The sequence below is a fragment of the Scyliorhinus canicula genome, chromosome 15 (genome assembly GCF_902713615.1).
Source record: "Scyliorhinus canicula chromosome 15, sScyCan1.1, whole genome shotgun sequence".
Classification (NCBI taxonomy): Eukaryota; Metazoa; Chordata; class Chondrichthyes; order Carcharhiniformes; family Scyliorhinidae; genus Scyliorhinus; species Scyliorhinus canicula.
In genome coordinates this window covers 139,467,527-139,487,798 of record NC_052160.1, presented here as the reverse complement: position 1 = coordinate 139,487,798, position 20,272 = coordinate 139,467,527, and the positions used below count along the sequence as shown (strand labels likewise).

General features: G+C 50.4%; 1 protein-coding gene across 3 annotated transcripts in view; it reads left to right on the top strand.

Moving 5' to 3' along the window:
* Positions 1 to 20,272, top strand: part of LOC119978806 (ras-related protein Rab-7b-like) — a 49,481-nt gene that overhangs the window by 8,759 nt on the left and 20,450 nt on the right. For 2 of the 3 annotated variants that reach the window (XM_038820683.1, XM_038820682.1), the window contains exon 2: positions 17,259 to 17,320. In XM_038820683.1, the coding sequence (XP_038676611.1) occupies positions 17,268 to 17,320 (53 nt within the window). In that variant the 5' untranslated portion in view covers positions 17,259 to 17,267. Of the gene's footprint in view, positions 1 to 15,443; positions 15,587 to 17,258; positions 17,321 to 20,272 lie in introns of those variants that run through there. The other variant, XM_038820684.1, reaches the window with a different exon arrangement.

Below are 20,272 nucleotides of genomic sequence, written 5' to 3'. Positions count from 1 at the left end.
CAGCAACGGGGATTAAAGATGTTGGTTGGGGGGTTTTTGTTTCATTTATGTCTTTGGTTTTTATGTTTGTTTCTGGTGGGTGATGTACGGGTTCTGTGTTATTGCGCTGTTATTTTATTAATGCTCGGGAAGGGACATGGGTTATCACTTTTTTGTGTACACAGCTGGAACTGTATTGTACCTGGAGCAGCCTCACGGTGCTGTTTGATGTTTACATCTTGTTTGATCTTTCTCATCTTAGTGAGATTGCTCCAGTGGGTCGGAGTGGGGGATGGTGTGCTGGGGAGTGGGGAGATGAGATCGGGGAAACAATGGGAGTGAGACAAGTGGGCGCTGGAGGGATGAGTCACCGGGCTAGCTAGTGGGGTTTCCCCCAACCAGGCTGATCACCTGGAATGTCCGGGGACTAAATGGGCCGGTTAAAAGGGCATGTGTGTTCGCGCATTTGCGGGCTCTGAAGGCGGACGGAATTATGCTGCAGGAGACACATCTGAAAGTGTCTGACCAAACTAGGCTAAGGAAGGGCTGGATTAACCAGGCCTTCCACTCGGACTTGGATTCTAAGTCCAGGGGGGTCAGTTTTATGATCAATAAGCGAGTTCAATTTGAGTGGAGGGCATAGTCGCAGATGGCGGGGGCAGATGTCTTATGGTACGGGGCAGACTGGAGGGGAGGAGAGTGGTGCTGGTGAACATATATGCTCTGAACTGGGACGACGTTGACTTTATCAAAAGAGTGCTGGGGAAGAGCCCGGACCTAGACTCACGTAAGTTGATAATGGGGGGGGGGGGATTTTAATATGGTCCTTGACCCGGGGCTGGATCGGTCGTGTCCCAGAACGGGTAGACACCCAGCAATGGCAAGGGAGCTGAAAGGGTTCATGGAGCAAATGGGGGCAGTGGACCCATGGAGAGCCAGACAGCCGACGGGAAGGGGCTACTCGTTCTACTCACATGTTCATAAAGTATATTCTAGAATTGATTTCTTTATCTTGAGCAGGGACTGTGTAGGGGAGGTAAAGAATACGGAATATTCGGCAATCACTATCTCGGACAATGCCCCGCACTGGGTGGACCTGCAGGTTGGGGGAGGGGGGGGGGCGAATTACCAACGCCCGCAATGGAGGATAGACGTAGGATTGTTGTCGGAGGAGGGGATATGTGAGAGACTGCGGAAGTGTATCCAAAATTACTGACAGGTGAACAGTACGGGGGAGGTTTCAGCAGCAACCCTGTGCGGGGCGGTTAAGGCAGTAGTGAGAGGGGAGCTGATCTCAATTCAGGCTCACAGGGTCAGGGCGGACAGAGCAGAAATGGACAGATTGGTTAGGGAGATTTACCGGATAGACGAGGAGCATGCGGGGTCCCCGGGGAGGACCTACTCAGGGAGAGATGGAGATTACAGGCGGAACTGGGGGCGTTATCCACGAGCAGGGCCGTGGAGCAGCTTAGAAAGGCGAGGGGAGTGGTGTATGAGCCTGGGGAGAAGGCCAGCAGATTGCTAGCGCAGCAACTCAGGAAGAGGGAGGCGGCCAGGGAAATAAGTAGAGTGGTTGATGGGGAGGGGAGCAGAGTGGAGGATCCGCCAGGACTGAATAAGGTATTTTGGGATTTCTATAGTAAGCTGTACACTTCAGAACCCCCGGAAGAGCCGGAGGAGATGAAAAGGTTCCTGGTCGGGCTAACATTCCCAAAAGTAGGCCGGGGACTAATGGACGGGCTGCGATTAGAGCGGAGGAGGTATTGGGGGGCCTAAAGGCCATGCAGTCGGGGAAAGCCCCGGGGTCGGATGGATACCCAGTAGAGTTTTACAAGATGTTCTCGGAGATAGTGGGACCGGTCCTGACTAGGGTTTTTAATGAGGCAAGAGACAGAGGGACCCTGCCGCCGAAGATGTCACAAGCCACCATCTCGCTGATACTGAAGCGGGACAAGGACCCGGAATCCTGCGGGTCATACAGGCCAATCTCCCCGATCAATGTGGATGCCAAGCTCCTGGCAAAGGTCCTGGCGATTAGAATTGAGGACTGCTTACCGGAGGTGATTGGGGACAATCAGACAGGGTTTGTTAAAGGCAGCAGCTGACAGCTAACTTGAGAAAATTGCTTAATGTGATCATGATGCCCCCGACAGGCAAGGAGGTGGAGGTAGTGGTGGCAATGGACGCTGAGAAGGCCTTCGACCGGGTGGAGTGGGGCTATTTGTGGGAGGTTCTTGGACGGTTTGGGTTCGGGGAGGGACTGGTGAATTGGGACAGACTATTGTACCAGGCCCCAAAAGCTGGCGTTAGGATGAACAGGATAATGTCAGATCATTTCAGACTACATCGCGGGACCAGAGAGGGATGCCCACTCTCCCCTTTGCTGTTTGAGCTGGCCATAGAGCCGTTGGCGATTGCGTTGAGAGCTGCAAAGGGAATGACTAGGGGGAGGGGGTGGAACACAGGGTCTCCCTCTATGTGGACGACCTGCTCCTGTACGTGTCAGACCCACTGGCTGGGATGGAAAATATACTGGAAACATTGAGGAAGTTCGGCCGGTTCTCAGGGTACAAATTAAATATGGCCAAGAGTGAGATGTTTGTGGTGCAGGCAAGGGGCCAGGAGAATAGACTGAAGGAGCCGCCATTTAGGCTGGTTGGGGAAAGTTTCCGGTACTTGGGGGTACAGGTGGCACGAGACTGGGGCAGGTGGCATAAATTAAATTTGACCAGGGTGGTGGAACAAATGAAGAGGGCGTTTCGAAGATGAGATGCACTCCCGCTGTCACTGGCGGAGAGGGTGCAGTCTGTAAAGATGACAATCCTCCCTAGATTCCTGTTCATCTTCCAGTGCCTCCCGATCTTTATCCCACTGTCCTTCTTTAAAAGGACTGGCAAAATCATCATGAGCTTTGTCTGGGTGGGAAAATCCCCGCGGGTGAAGAATGCGATGCTTGAGAGGAGCCGCAGCGAGGGAGGGCTGGCATTGCCGAGTCTTATCAACTACTACTGGGCGGCTAACATATCCATGATAAGGAAGTGGATGGTGGGTATGGGGTCTATCTGGGAGCGAGTGGAGGCGGCTTCGTGCAGGAGCACCAGTTTGGCAGCCCGGGTCACGGCTCCCCTACCGCTATCGCCGGCCAGGTGCTCCACCAGCCCGGTAGTGGGGGCGGCCCTGCGGATATGGGGCCAGTGGAGGGGGGAGGTGGGTGCGTCAGTCTGGGCTCCAATATGTGATAACCATCGATTTGCCCCCGGGAACATGGATGGAGGGTTCCGAACATGGCAGCGGGCGGGGGTGAGGAGGGTGGGCGATATGTTCCTGGAGGGGAGCTTTGCGAGTCTGAGGGGTTTGGAGGAGAAATTTGGGCTGGTAAGGGGAAATTACTTTAGGTACTTACAAATGCGGGACTTTGTACGCAGACAGGTCCCATCCTTCCCACGCCTCCCGCCAATAGGGATCCAGGATAGAATAGTCTCTAGAGGAGAAGGAGGAGAGGGTAGAGTCTCGGATATTTACAAGGTGCTCATGAAGGGGGAAGAGTCCCAGACGGAGGAACTGAAACTCAAATGGGAGGAGGAGCTCGGTGGGGAGATGGAGGACGGGCGGTGGGCGGAAGCCCTGAGTAGGGTAAACTCAACCGCAACATGTGCCAGGCTCGGCCTGATTCAGTTTAAGGTCATTCACCGGGCTCACATGACGGTAGCACGGATGAGCAAATTCTTTGGGCTGGAGGATATGTGCGCTAGATGCGCAGGAAGGCCAGCGAACCACGTTCACATGTTTTGGGCATGCCCTAAGCTTAGGGGGTACTGGGAGGGATTTGCGGGGGTCATGTCCTGGGAGCTGAAAACAAGGGTGGTGATGAGTCCAGGGGTGGCAATTTTCGGGGTTTCGGAGGACCTGGGAGTCCAGGGGGAGAAAGAGGCCGATGTTCTGTCCTTTGCTTCCCTGATAGCCCGGCGGCGAATACTGCTGGCACGGAGGGACTCAAAGCCCCCGAAGATTGAACTATGTCTTTCGGACATGTCTAGTTTTCTGGGTATGGAAAAAATTAAGTTCGCCTTGAGGGGATCTGTACTGGGGTTCGCCCGAAGGTGGCAATCATTCATCGACTTCTTCGCGGGAGAGTGAACGTCAGCGGGGGGGGGGGAATGGGGGGAGATTAGAGTAGAGTAGGAGGGATGAATAGGTGGGTAGTGTCTATGGGAGAGGAGCGGGTCTGTGCATTATGGTTTGATTGAAGTATTGGTTTTATGCTGATGTTTGCATGTTTATGTTAGCTGTAACTGTTTACAATGCCAAAAAATACCTCAATAAAATTGTTTGTTAAAAAAAAAGGAATTCAAACCTACTGTTTGGTAAAAAAAAGGTGTTTGGCTTATTGATGTAGTTAGGAAAGTTAATCAGGGTTACCAATAGAGTATTGTATCTTTTGTGGAGGGGTATTTGTGTTGGTAGTTGATAAGATGTTTACTGTGTGTTTATAAAATGTTAACTGGAGTCATAGAATAAACGTTGTTTTGTTTTAAAAAAAATGAAAATAATAAATTAGTCAACCCATAATAAAGCTATGATGTGGAGATGCCGGCGTTGGACTGGGGTGAGCACAGTAAGAAGTCTTACAACACCAGGTTAAAGTCCAACAGGTTTGTTTCAAACACTAGCTTTCAGAGCACTGCTCCTTCCTCAGGTGAATGAAGAGGTATGTTCCAGAAACATCTATATAGACAAATTCAAAGATGCCAGACAATGCTTAGAATGCGAGCATTAGCAGGTGATTAAGTCGTTACAGATCCAGAGATAGGGGTAACCCCAGGTTAAAGAGGTGTGAATTGTCTCAAGCCAGGACAGTTGGTCGGATTTCGCGAGCCCAGGCCAGATGGTGGGGGGGTGAATGTAACGCGACATGAATCCCAGGGCCGGGATTCTCCCCTACCCGGCGGGGCGGGGGGTCCCGGCGTGTTGGACTGACGCGAACCTTCGTCAAGTCTTCGCACCTTTAGGGGTCAAGCCCTCATATTGAGGGGCTAGGCCCGCGCCGGAGTGGTTCCCGCTCCACCGGCTGGCGTGAACGGCCTTTGGCGCCATGCCAGCCGGGGCCGAAAGGACTTCGCCGGCCGGCGTAAATCTGCGCATGCGCCGGAGCGTCAGCGGCTTCTGACGTCATCCCAGCGCATGGGCAGGGGAGGGGGTCTTGTGTATAGTTAAATTTGTTAAATAAATATAAGTATTGTTTTTATGACTACTTGGTGTGGATTCTTCCATTGCCCCTTTCAAAAATTACCTCATTGTTTCCTTTGATTCACTACATCTCATCGTGTGCACTCCCCTCCCTGCACTACTTAGTCTAAAGTCCCCTCTACCAGTCTAGTTATACGACTTGCCGAATCGCTTTCCAGCCCGTTTTGGGTGAAGACTGCCCCAGTAGTACAGACCCCAATTTCCCCAAATGCCCCATTAATCAAAAACCCATTTCTCTTACATCAGCTTCTGAGCTATACATTCACGTTATTTACCCTACACCAATTTTATTGTGGCTCAGGACGTCATGCCACTTTCTGATTTGGCCCCCAGCTGCTTTAATACATAATCAGGACCATTTTCCTATCTGTATTGTTGGTACCCACATGGACCACGGCCACTGGATCCTCTCTCCGCCCCCTCCCCATCCCCCACTGCAAGTTTCCCTCCATCCCCAAGCAGCACCTGCAGAGAACTGCACCTACTCCCCTGACTATACTGTCTCCAACTACCGCTACATGCTGTTAACTCCCTCCTCTTGAATGGCTTCCTGTGCTATGGTGCCACGGAGAGTTTGCTCACCCAGTCCCCCACCACAGCTGTCAGGCTGCAGGAACCCTCAACCTGTTGGACAATTGCAGAGGCTGAGGCCCTTCCATATCTACCTTCTGGATTCCCCGTATCTGCCTCTCTCACAGTCACACCCTCCTGTCCCTGACCACTGACCAAATCAGAAGACTCTATCCCAAGGGGTGTTCCGACCTCCCGCTGCAAAGTGTCCAGATAACGTTCCCCACACCCCCCTCCCCCGGATGCAGTTTTGTCTCCAGCTCAATTATTCTGAGCCAAAGATTTTCAAGCCACAGGCACTCACTGCAGATGTGTTTGCCCTGGATCACACCACCATCCAGGTGTGCCCACATTCCATGGTCACATCGCACCACCTGTCCTGCTAGCTTTATTATGGTAAGAAGTCTTCCAACACCAGGTTAAAGTCCAACAGGTTTGTTTCAAACACTAGCTTTCGGAGCACTGCTCCTTCCTCAGGTGAATGAAGAGGTATGTTCCAGATACATCTATATAGACAAATTCAAAGATGCCAGACAATGCTTTGAATGCGAGCATTTGCAGGTAATTAACTCGTTACAGATCCAGAGATAGGGGTAACCCCAGGTTAAAGAGGTGTGAATTGTTTCAAGCCAGGACAGTTGGTAGGATTTTGCAAGCCCAGGCCAGATGGTGGGGGGTGAATGTAATGCGACATGAATCTCAGATCCCGGTTGAGGCCGCACGCATGTGTGCGGAACTTGGCTATAAGTGTCTGCTCGACGATTCTGTGTTGTCGCGCATCCTGAAGGCCGCCTTGGAGAATGCTTACCCGGAGATCAGAGGCTGAATGCCCTTGACTGCTGAAGTGTTCCCCGACTGGAAGGGAACATTCCTGCCTGGTGATTGTCGCGCGATGTCCGTTCATTCATTGCCGTAGCGTCTGCATGGTCTCGCCAATGTACCACGCTTCGGGACATCCTTTCCTGCAGCGTATAAGGTAGACAGCATTGGCCGAGTCGCATGAATATGTACCGCGTACCTGGTGGGTGGTGTCCTTGCGTGTAATGGTGGGATCCATGTCGATGATCTGGCACGTCTTGCAGAGATTGCCATGGCAGGGTTGTATGGTGTCGTGGTCACTGTTCTGAAGGCTGGGTAGTTTGCTGCAAACAATGGTTTGTTTGAGGTTGTGTGGTTGTTTGAAGGCAAGTAGTGGGGGTGTGGGGATGACCTTGGCAAGATGTTCATCTTCATCGATGACGCGTTGAAGGCTGCGAAGAAGATGTCGTAGTTTCTCCGCTCCGGGAAAGGGTTTCTCCGCTGGACGACAAAGGGTACTCTGTCGGTTGTCCCGTGTTTGTCGTCTGAGGAGGTCAGTGCGGTTTTTTGCTGTGGCGCGTTGGAACTGTCGATCGATGAGTCGAGGGCCATATCCCGTTTGTACGAGGGCATCTTTCAGCATCTGTAGATGTCTGTTACGCTCCTCCTCGTCTGAGCAGATCCTGTGTATACGGAGGGCTTGTGTTTCGAAGCCATTAAAGAAACCATCCCCTATGGAGAAGCCATCTGTGACAACGAATGAACGGACATCGCGCGACAATCACCAGTCCAGAATGTTCCCTTCCAGTCGGGGAACACTTCAGCAGTCAAGGGCATTCAGCCTCTGATCTCCGGGTAAGCGTTCTCCAAGATGGCCTTCAGGATGCCCGACAACGCAGAATCGCCAAGCAGAAACTTATAGCCAAGTACCGCACACATGAGTACGGCCTCAACTGGGACCAGGGCGGGATTCGCAGACCCCCCGCCGGGTCGGAGAATCGTCCGGAGCCGGCGTCAATCCCGCCCCCGCCGTGTCCCGAATTCTCCGCCACCAGAGAGTCGGCGGGGGCGGGAATCGCGCCACTCCGGTCGGGGGGGGCCCCCGCAGCGATTCTCTGGCCCGCGATGGGCCGAAGTCCCGCCGCTGTCAACCCTTTCCCGCCAGCATGGATTAAACCACCTACCTTACCGGCGGGAGCAGGCGGTGCGGGCAGGCGCCGGGGTCCTGGGGGGGGGGGGTGGCGCGGGGCAATCTGACCCTGGGGGGTGCCCCCACGGTGGCCTGGCCCGCGATCGGGGCCAACCAGAGTGTATCATCCCTACCCCGTGAGTCCCTTGTGGGTTGGAACAGGAATGGAGCAGTGTAACGATTTGGGTAATGATAACCAAACTGTGTTTGAGAGGGACAGAGAGCGCGATCTTCAGAGTGCACTTGCAGATCATTCCAGAGAGTGCAGAAAGGGTAAAATGATCGAGCAGGGTGCAGAATCTTACCTTTTTTTCCAAAGCGTCAGGCTCTGACTGAATACCGACGTGTAGCCCGGCAGCTGCACGGATCAGATTTCAATCCAGATCTTCAGCCTCTCTGAAAAATAAAAATGAGCAAGAGGGGATTTCCCTGCCGGTCCGATGGGGCGGGACCTGATATCAGCGGCAAGCCCGGCTCCACAGAGATCAGGGAGCCATCTTTAATTGACACCCCGATAAAAACGTAACATCAAACCCCCCCCCCCCCCCCCCCACCGCCCCCCCCCCCCCCCACCGCCCCCCCACCGCCCCCCCTCACCCACCCCACAATTATCGAACACTCTCCCCACAGTGGAAGTATCGCCGGATTCCACCCGCTCATTGCCCCCCCATGCCTGCAAATTTGCTCCTCCTCAATGGCCTTGGCACTGTTCGCCCCCTCTCCCATCGCATATAATGGGACCCCCCCCCCTCAATATGTTTCCCCAGAGGGCCTGCCCTGGCATGAGTTGGAACTGCCAGGTTGACACAGGGGCCAGGGGGCAATTCCAGGGGGTATGTCCCTCTACTCAAGGCGCCATACTTACCTTTGTGCCTTCGAAATTATCCTTTCAAATGAACCTGTTGTTGAAAACTCACCACTATTCTTAGAATTCCCCCTACACCAAAAAAGGCCGACATTCTAAATGGTGAACAGGGATTCTCACTCCCTGACTCCGATGCAGGCTTCGGTGGGTGCTATTCAGGTCAAACTACGTTTTCAAGTTATCACCCGGTATAACCCATACCTTCACAGAAGATTACATCTACTTACCACTTAGTAGTATCAATCCTGGGTCCCGCATTGCTAAGTAAGTAAAGTAGACTTAGGAATAACCACTGTTTCAGGTTAAAACTTTTAAGTTATTTTATTATTATATTTTTTCTTTTTCTTTTGAAAGATGCAATCACTATCTTTACAGAAAGGTAAAACGATCTTGCTTCTGGATCCTCCTGGTTGGTTGAAGGGACCTTCAGGCCCACCTTGACAATCAATCTTCTTTTTAAAATCTGGTCTTCTTTAGATGTATTCGCTGGTGAGCTCGGTTGCTATGTCCTATCTTTCCCATGTACCGAGCTGTAAGAGCTGGCTCTGCTGACTGTCTCTGAGCTGACTCTGAGCTGACTCTGCCTCCTCTTTAAATTCTGGTCTTCCTTCGATGTATAGCTGTTTTAGCTCGGCTGTTTTACCCTGTCCCTTTCCCATGGCCGAGCTGGCTGTAAGCTGACTCTGAGCTGCTTGTTCCTTCTCTGCTTCTCCGCCTCTCTACTTCTCTCTGAGTTCTGGTAGTTCCTGCTCTGGTCTCTGGGTTTATATTCTCTTTCTAACAGTTATTACGTTTTTATGACTTTATTGTAAAGTAACTTTTATTTCACTTGGATTGTAAAAGGTACCTTTAATCTAAATTTTTCTAACACGACTAATTATTCATTTTGACATGTCCTCCACTCTCAGGTCTCTGGTTACATTGTTTCCTTTGTGATGTTCAAAGTTCCTTTGTGATATTCAAAAAATGCTTTCGTTTCAATAGGGGTGTGAATTTTGGTTTGGTTCCTCTCATTTCTATAGTTTTATTTTCCAATTGTGTCCCCGGCTCATAATTTTGACTTTGATTTTGGCTTTAAATTATGTTTCTCGTAGACTGATAGTCCCCAATTTTCTTTAATTTACTTGGTGTTAGCAGAATTTCACACCTCGAATTGTCACCAAATTCAACTGAACCTCATCCTTTCCTTTCCAGCTGCTTAGTAAGATAGTTAATTTCAATGAAGGTGTGAAACATTGCTTTTAGCTGTATGCTAAAATCCACTTGGTTATAACTTGAAAGGTTTACATTTATCACTAACTCAGCTGAAACCCTCATCCATGCTTTTCCAGATGCTTACTAAGATAGTTACTTTCAATGAAGGTGTGAACCATTGTTTTTAGCTTCATACAAAAATCCTGTTTGGGAGAAGGAATCTGCATTTTATAACCCTTCTCTTTGTAGCTGCTGTTAACCATTCGTGGGATTTTTCCCTGTATTCTCTCATGTTTCACTCAGACCAGATATTGCCAGACTTCCATGTTTCAAATGGCACATCTTTCCATATTTTCAATTACAAACCTCATTTTTAAAAAGCTGCAGTAAACCTGATTGATGTAATGCCACGTCGGTGGTGAGGTTTGAATATTCAGCGGGTGGGGGGGGGGGGGGGGGGGGGGGGGGAGGTGATCATGTGGCGGGGGGGGGCAAGGTAATGATATTAAACTTTATTCAAAACCAATAAAATGAGTTTGCCGCCTTTGTGGGAGTGAGCCTCGTGACGTCGCCAGGCAGGGAAACACGAGAAACGCAATCCTTCCAGGGCAAATCACGTTTCCCGATTCTCTCCGGGTTTTCCGCTTGTGTCACGCCCCCTCTGATGGTGAGCGTGGGCTGAAAATCGCCCCCATTGGCTCTATATCTGCATGCGGTGAACATTTGTAACAAGATTGATGAATAGTTAGCAGAAAAATAAATAAATATATATAATCCGATATGACAGAAACATAGTGCAGGATGACAAGGCTGGCACCTGATTATTGAAGGGTATCTGACATTTAAAAAGACAGGAATCTATGAATAGGTGGTGGGGTAGCTCTGTTAACTAAGGCTGTCAATAGTACAGTAGTGAGAGATGACCTTTGTCTCGAAAGAGCAAGATACAGAATCAGTTTTGATAGTGATAATAAATAACAAGGGTAAGTAAACACTCTTTGGCCGCCTAACAGTAGTTACAGTGCAAGACAGGGTATACAGGAATCAATAAATGGGACATGTTAGAAATGTACCACGATAATCATGGGTAACTTTAACTTGGGCGAATCAAATTAGCAAAGGCAATTTGGAACATGAGCTCATGGAGTGTATTCAAGATAATCGATAAGAGCAGCATGTTCTAGAACAGGGGTGGGCAAACTTTTCCGTGCAAGGGCCACATTCAAAAATTCACAATTCACAAAGGGCCGCATAGTATATTAAGTAAAATAATTACTTCACCCGGTTATGATTCTGGGCGCCTCATATAGAACATAGAACAGTACAGCACAGAACAGGCCCTTCGGCCCTCGACGTTGTGCCGAGCAATGATCACCCTACTCAAGTCAATGTATCCACCCTATACCAGTAAGTAACCCAACAGCCCGCCTCCATTAACCTTAAAAAAAATTAAAAAAAAAAAAAAAATTTAAAAAAAAAATTTTTTTTTTTTTTTTAATGACTTGGCGGGCCGCAGAAATACCTTTGGCGGGCCGCATGCGGCCCGCGGGCCGTAGTTTGCCCACCCCTGTTCTAGAACCAATCAGGCTATTCTGGGCTTTGTAACGAGAAATGGGACATCATTAATCAATAACCTCATCATAAAGGAAGCTCTAGGTTGGGTGGCACGGCAGCACAGTGGTTAGCACTGTTGCTTTGCAGCGCCAGGGTGCCAAGTTCGATTTCCTCTTGGGCCACTGTCTGTGCGGAGCCTGCACATTCTCCCCGTGTCTGCGTGGCTTTCTTCCGGGTGCTCCGGTTTCCTCCCACAAGTCCTGAAAGACATGCTTGTTAGGTGAATTGGACATTCTGTTTTCTGCCTCTGTGTACCCGCACAGGCGCCGGAATGTGTCGACTAGGGGATTTTCACAGTAACTTCATTGCAGTGTTAATGTAAGCCTACTTGTGACACTAATAAAGATTACTATTACGTTATATCGACGACAGCGATTATAACATGGTCACATTTCATGCTCAGTTTGATGGGAAGACGCGTGAGTCTAAGACTTGTGCTTCACACTTGAATAAAGTTAATTTTAAGGGTATGAAGCCGGATCTAGCTGAAGTGAATTGGGAAGTTAGGTTAAAAGGTAGGACAGTAGGGATGAAGTGGCAGACATTTCAGGATATATTCAATAACTCTCAGCAAAGATTCCTCCCAGTGCGAAAGAAAGACTGTTTGAGATGAATGCATCATCCATGGTTGAATAAGGAAGTTAAGGGTAGTATCAGATTGAAATAAACACTCTACAAAAATTAGCGACAGGTCAGAGGATTCGCTAAACTTTAAGAAGCAGCAAAGAATGACTTTTAAAAAACGGAGAAATACGAGAATAATAGAAAGCTAGCTCGTCACATAAGAATAGACAGCAAGCGTTTCTGCAAGTATTGAAATAGGTTAGGGATAACGAAAGCTAGTGTTGGTCCTCCCGAGAGTGAGTTTGGGGAATTGATAATAAAAAACAAGGTAAAGAAAGGGCATCAAAAAAGGATTTTGTGTCTGTGTTCACTGTAGGAGACATAGAAAACTTTCCAGAGATACTTGAAAGTCAAGACGTGAACAGGAGGGAGGAAATTAAAACAATCACCATCGGGAGGAAAAAGGTGTTTGGAAAATTATTACTGAAAGGCTGACACATTCCCAAGATCAGGGCCGGGATTCTCCCCTACCCAGCGGGGCGGGGGGGGTCCCGGCGTGTTGGAGTGGTGTGAACCACTCTGGCGTCAGGCCTCCCCAAATTCTGTGCACATTTAGGGGCCAAGCCCTCACATTGAGAGGCTAGGCCCGTGCCGGAGTGGTTCCCGCTCCGCCGGCTGGCGTGAGCAGCCTTTGGCGCCACGCTAGCCGTGGCCAAAAGGACTTCGCCGGCGGCGGCTGACGTCATCCTGGTGCATGTGCAGGGGAGGGGGTCTTCACCATGGCGAAGGCAGAAGAAAAAGAGTGCCCCCATAGCACAGGCCCGCCTGCCGATCGGTTGGCCCCGATCGCGGGCCCAGGCCACCGAGGGGGGCACCCCTCGCGCCCCACGCACCCCCACCCCCAGGACCCTGGCGCCCGCCCGCGCCGCCAATCCCACCGGTAAGGTAGGTGGTTTAATCCACGCCGGCGGGAGAAGCTTGTCAGCGGTGGGACATTGGCCCATCGCGGGACTTCAGCCCATCGCGGGCCGGAGAATCGCTGTGGGGGGGCCCGCCGACCGGCACGGTGCGATTCCCACCCCCCGCCGGAACTCGGGTGGCGGAGAATTCGGGACATGGAGGGGACGGGAGTGACGCCGGCCCCAGGCGATTCTCTGACCCGGCGGGGGGTCGGAGAATCCCGCCCCTGGTGTCCCACATCTTAGCTTGAAAGAAAGTGGCTGCGGAGATAGTAGATTCTGGAAGGGTCCCAGTGGATTGGAAATTAGCTCATGTAAAACGTTGATTCAAGAAAGGAAGAAGAGAGAAGGCAGCTGAACGACAGGCCAGCTAGCCTAACAACTGTCAAAGGGAAATTGCTAGAATCCATCATTAAGGGGCTACAGCAGAAAATCACAATTTAATAAGGGCAGAGTCAACATGGGTTTGTGAAAGGAAATCAGGGTTAACTAGGATAAAGGGAAATCTGTATGTGTGGAGTACTTGGAGTTCCAGATATCACATCAAAGGCCACAACACAAGATGACGTGGTGTAGGGGATGACATATTAGCATGGATAAAAGATTGGTTAGCTAACAGGAAGCAGAGAATAGGGATAAATGGGTCTTACAGCATCTGTGTGAGAGAAAACAGAGCTAATTTCGGGTCTGGATGAAAGAGCCATCCAGACTCAAAACGTCAGCTCCCACCTTCCTCCACAGACGCTGTCAGATGTGCTGAGGTTTTCCAGCATTTGCAGCTTTTGTTGCAGATTTCCCACATCCGCAGTAATTTACTTTTATATAAATGGGTCTTTTTCAGATTTGGCAAGCTGTATCAAGTGGAGTGCTACCCGGATCAGTGCTGGGACCTCAGATACTTCCAATCTATATCAATGATTTGGATGAAAGAACTGCGTATAGGGGGGATAAGTTTGCTGAAGACACCAAGATTGGTATCACGATTGGTAGAAAAGTAAGTTGTCAAGAGGAGGTTGAGAGTCTGAAAAGGGATTTAGACAGGCTAGGTGATTGGGCAAGGATTTGGCAGATGGAGTATAATATGGGAAAAGTGAGTTTATCCACTTGGAGAGGAAGAATAGAAAAGCAGCATTCTATTTAAATAGAGAGAGATTTCAGATCTCAGTGCAACAGGGAGAAACGTGCCCAACATTGTCCTAATCCTGATGGCCACCTTTATGTGTGGCAGCATCAAGTTGTGCAGAGACTCTCAGTATGCAAACATCAATTGTCACTGTGTGCTGAGCTTCTACCTGACCCCCGTGTTGAGAAGGATGGGTCTGGCCACGCTGCCGCAGGACACCCCACTAGGGAGTGGTCTGCACGTTATATCCTGTAGACCCTACAGGAAAAGGAGACGGTGTATCTTGCCGGAGGTTCCCTGAGCACACTGTCAGTAATTTGGCAGAACGCATCATCTCGAGAACTTTCAAACAAGCACCAAGACGTAGCTTGGCTGGTGCTGGGGAAGCCCCTCCCTGTCAAATCCCTCCTACAGGCCCAGAGTCACACCTTATCCGCACGTTGCCCTCAAGGTGGTTGTGGTAGGGAAGAGACCATTATCCAACTCCTTGAATTATGTGCCTTTGCAAAGAAGATCGAGAGAAAGATGAGGTGGTTTTTCTCGAGCTTTGTCCCGAGCAATTCTGTGACACAGGATTCTGTGCTCTACGAAATGAAATGAAAAATGAAATGAAAATCACTTATTGTCACGAGTATCCTTCAATGAAGTTACTGTGAAAAGCCCCTAGTCGCCACATTCCGGCGCCTGTCCGGGGAGGCTGGTACGGGAATCGAACCGTGCTGCTGGCCTGCTTGGTCTGCTTTATAAGCCAGCGATTTAGCTGAGTGAGCTAAACCAGCCCCAGTGAGCTAAACCAGCCCCAGGCTGGATACGGCTATATCCAGGGATGCACACCAAGATAGACATCAATTGTTGCTGAAGACGCTCTTCAGTCTGCCCAAAACCTGTTGGTCTTCCAGTGCAAAGAATTGCCTAATTGGATATTGTAGACTGGCACATTCCAAAACTCAGGACTGCGTGCTGAGGATTGCACTGAAGCTTGGGGCAGCTGACACAGGCACAATGGGGGAAGGTCTCTGTCGAAGACCTTACAGCCAGAGTGAACCGAGAGGAGGAGAATGGTGTAGAACCCACTCGGGCTGTATGACTCACATTGAATGTATACAGTGAATATTACATGTATCATAGTTGTATTGAAGCACCACAGATTGCAACTTGACCTACGTAGAAAACCTGAATGTTATTGCACTTTCTGTGAAGGATATTTGAAATGTTTTTTATGTTCTTTCAGGGACCTCAAAGGCTGGTGGGCTGGAAAAGATGAGAGTGAGGATATTCTGGGGCCTGAGTGGGATTTGAAAAGAAGGATGAGAATTTTCAAATTGGAGGGAATTGATGAAGAAATTTTGCTGAGCTAAAGGCAGATTGAGGAAATATGACTGTCAATGAAGCAACGCTCGAGCAAATGTGACCTAAATTGTAACAAGTATTGCACATTTAGAACGGTTAATTTGGAGGTTAATGTGCCAGCTGGCGCAATGAATGTGAGCAAGTTCGGTTTTGTTCCTTATGGTTTGGGGGAATAGTCACTGATGGAAATGCAAGAAGAAGCTCAAAATAGCCTGAGAAGATTCTGCAAAAGCAAGATAATAATAATAAACTTTATTGTCACAAGTTGGCTTACATTAACACTGACGTTACTATGAAAAGCCCCTAGTCACCACATTTCAGCGCCTGTTCGGGTACACTGAGGGAGAATTCAGAATGCCCAATTCATCTCACAAGCACGTCTTTCGGGACCTGTGGGAGGAAACCGGAGCATCCGGAGGAAATCCACGCAGACACGGGGAGAGCGTGCAGACTCCGCACAGACAGTGGCCCAAGCCGGGAATCGAACCTGGGACCCTGGCGCTGTGAAGCAACAGTGCTAACCACTGTGCTACCGTGCTGCCCATCAAGTCTAATCCTCAGGTGAAAGAGATGAAGTAGAGTCAGAGGGGGCGGGATAACTGGACCAGGTTGCACAGATGTCATTCAGTCCTGTTTTAAAGTCTCTGTGCAGAATTTTCCACGCATCCCTCCACGTGTTTCACAGCCGTGGCGACCGCCCGCCCGCCCACCCAGATCTTCCAGTCCCAAAGTTGGCAACAGAGTTTCCGGTTTAACGCACCCCTTGCAACCCGCTGTGAGAGTTCACCTTCACACTGTCCCACCAGGAGAGTTGGAGGGGATCTCATCCGTCCATAATTAATCAGCCTCCAGGTGCAGAATCTAATGTGGGATCCCAGCATTTCAACCAGCGGGACAGGCACTCATCACACTGATACTCAAAATGGGAGAATTCAACCCTACATCTTTAGATTAATGTGGCGACTGTGGAGAATTCAGCTGGTGTAATTTCCAAATGACAATAATACTTACCTTGGCACAAAGGGTGGCAAGATGGCACAGTTGTCAGCACTGCCACCGCACAGCGCCAGGGACCCGGGTCCGATTCCCGGCTTGGGTCACTGTCTGTGCGGAGTCTGCACGTTCTCCCCGTGTCCGTGTGGGTTTCCTCCGGGTGCTCCGGTTTCCACCCACAGTCCAAAGATGTGCAGGTTGGGTGGATTGGACATGCTAAATTGCCCCTTTGTCTCCAAAAGGTTAGGAGGGGTTACCTGGAGAAGGTGGGGTTGTGGGCCTAGGCAGGGTGCTGTTTTGGAAGATCGATGACGGCTCGATGGGCTGAGTGGCCTCTTTCTGCACCTTCGGGATTCTGTGATGAAAGTTGAAGCGACTTGCCTGCCATGCAGCAAACAACATTTCTATTCAAGCTAAAACAAATTACTGTGGAGTTTTCGTGAACGATTGTTCGTGGAATGTTGGGGTGTTGCTGGCTGGGCCAACATTTATTACCCATCCCTAATTCCTCTTGAGAAGGTGGTGGTGAGCTGCCTTCTTGAATCACTGTACTCCTTGTGGTGTAGGTACTCCCACAGTGCTGTTGGGAAGGCCTTCCAGAATTTTGATCCTGGTGAAAAGTGAGTTTTTTGACAGGCCACAATAGAGTCGTAAATCAAGATTTTCCCTTCCCATCCACCGCAGGGCCCTGCCCAAAGTCAATAGCCTTTCGGGAGTTATATCATTCAAGAGTGTCGGTCCACAAGCATTGCAGACAAGTTAATATTCTACCAGTTTAGTAATGACACGTACCTCCCTATTTTTATTCACCAGGTACCGTAGATGAACACCAACAAGAGAGTGGATTTGAAAATAATTATCCTTGGTTCCCTTGGGTAAGCAGCAATATATCTTTGAAAATATGTATTACAAATGTTTAATATCATTCATAGATGTAATTACGCTGACGAGGCCCATGGGGTTGATCTCCCCGTGGGACCCATAGAGTACGGCCTTCCCTGTCATTGGGTAGAGGCACTCCCAGCTGGGGGCCTGTTACCATGCTCCGTGCCATCACCCCATCGATGGGATAGCACTGCACCAAAGCCATACTGAGAGGCATCATATGTGAGAACCCGTGGCTGGGAAGGGCCGTAGTGGCCGGCAGCTTGGATGATAACAGCTGTATCTTCACTCCTGCCAATGCCGCCTCTTGTGGAGCTCCCCATGCCAACTTCTGGTTCTTCTCTAACAAGACGGGGAGAGGTGCCAGCAGGGTGGCCAAATTCGAAATAAACGTCCCGTAATAATGTGCGAGTCCCAGAAACTATTTCAATTCCGTGGGATTTTGTAGAATCAGGCCTCCTTTTATGGCCTGGAACTTTTCCGCCAATGGGTGGAAGCCATCTTTATCTACCAGGTAACCCAACTATGGCTTGAAAGACGCATTTACCGACTTGGGAAAATCGTCTGAGGACTTCTCCCAGATTGTCCAGGTGCTCCTTTTCAGTGGCCACGTCGATATAGTCCCACGTCGGACATGCCTCACCCTCTGAAAAACTGCACTAGCTGAAGAGACGCTGAAGGGCAGACAAGGCAGACAGCGGCCTGCGGGTATTTATGGTTACATACGTCCGTGATGATATGTCCAATTCCTACTGAAGATATGTGTGGCTCATATCCAGTCTATGAAGGAGCAGCCCCCAGCTAGTTTCATGTACCAATCCTCTGCATGATACCAGGTGAGATGCCAGGTGAGATGCCAGGTGAGTTGCCAGGTGAGATGCCAGGTGAGATGCCAGGTGAGATGCCAGGTGAGTTGCCCTGCTTCCAGTCAGTTTATAATCCCCACAGAGGTGGACTGATTTATCTTGCTTTATCACCGGGATGACTGGTGATACCCATTCCACAAATCTCACTGGGCATATGGGGCGGGATTCTCCGAACCCACGCCGGGTCGGAGAATCCCCAGGGGGCGGCGCGAATTCCGCCCCGCCATCCCGACGCTGGCTGCCGTATTCTCCGGCGGCGGGGCCAGGATTCACGCCACGACGGTCGGGGGCTGTTGGCAGCGCCCCCCACCCCCCGGCAATTCTCCGGGGCCCGATGGGCCGAGCGGCCGTCCGTTTTTGGCCAGTCCCGCCGGCGTGAATCACTCAACCCACGCACCGACGGGACCTGGCAGGTAAGTCAGCGGGGCAGTCCTCGGGGGGGGGGGGGGGATCCGACCGGGGGGGGGGGGGGGGCCTCACAGTGGCCCACCCGCGATCGGGGCCCACTGATCTGCGGGCGGGCCTGTTCCGTGGGGGCACTTATTGCTTCCGTGCCAGCCGCTGAAGGGCTCTGCCATGCCGGTGCGGAGAAGAGAACTCCCCGCGCATGCGCCAAAAGACGCCGGCAGTTCCGCGCATGCGTAAGATCACGCTGACCCTTCGGCGCATGTGCAAACTCGCGCAGTCCCTTCGCCGCCGGCTGGAACAGCGCCAACCCCTCTGCCGTCCACATAGCCCCTGAAAGGCAGAGAATTGCACACTTTCGGCGGCTGTTGACGCCGGAGTGGTTGGCGCCGGTTCTCGCGCCAGCGTGGGGCTTAGTCCCCAGAAGGGAGAATATCGGCCATAGTACCCAAACTCTCCAAGTGTCACAACTCAGTGTTTACCTTTGTGGGTAAAGTTTAGGGGACCGGTCATACTCTGAAGTATTTGGGGTGAGACTCCGGATGCCTAGACCCTCCTGGAATATTTCCGGATACTTCCCGAGGACCTCGTATATGTTTCCAGTGCCTATCATGACCACCTGTTCCGGCGGCAAATCGTGGAGGGTGGGACTGTCGCCGGGCAGGGAGCACAGCAGGAAAACCTGGGTGAAACGTGTCTGGCTAAATCTTGTGCTCAAGGTACTTGAGCGAGGCTGTCCTTGAGCCATGTCTGACACCATGGACACGGTGCTGCAGAGTAAATGGAGATTCCACCTGCACCATTGCACTGCATTTCTGGGGCTGCTTTAAAGCAAAGGCAGCATTTTTGAACCCTCTTACCAATCCACTGACCCCAGCGTACTGACTGACAAGTGGACCTCATCAGGCAAATACACCTCCTGCTGGCCACACTTAGGAAATAGAATTTGAAAGCAGAATTTATGTTATACTTGGGCAATTGAAGTAGTGAGTATCACTGTGGTCTGCAATATTACATTAAGGATACAGAGGCACTGGGGAAGGTGCAAAACGATTTGCAAGAATGATAATGCAACTGAGAAGTTATAACTACCAGACTAAACTGGGGCTCTTTGCTCCATAAAAAATTAAAAAGGGGCTTGTTAGAGCAAATTCTTCCACTAATTAATCTTGATCTTTATTAGTGTCACAAGTAGGCTTACATTAACACTGCAATGAAGTTACTTTGAAAAGCCCCTTGTTAACACACTCCGGCGCCTGTTTGGGAGAATTCAGAATGTCCAATTCACCTAACAGCACGTCTTTCAGGACTTGCAGGAGGAAACCGGAGCACCCGGAGGAAACCCACGCAGACACGGGGAAACGTGCAGACTCCGCACAGTGACCCAAACCGGGACTCGTACCCGGGTCCCTGGCACTGTGAAGCAACAGTGCTGCGTTGCCACCTGTGTAGCTGGGGGACTCTAAAACTAAGGGTCAGACAGGACGACACAGTGGCACAATGGTTAGCACAAGTCCTCCACAAGCTATTAGGTGAATTGGACATTCTGAATTCTCCCTCTGTGTGCCCGAACAGGTGCCGGAATGTGGCGACGAGGGGATTTTCACAGCAACTTCATTGCAGTGTTAATGTAAGCCTACTTGTGACGCTAATAAAGATGATAATTATGAC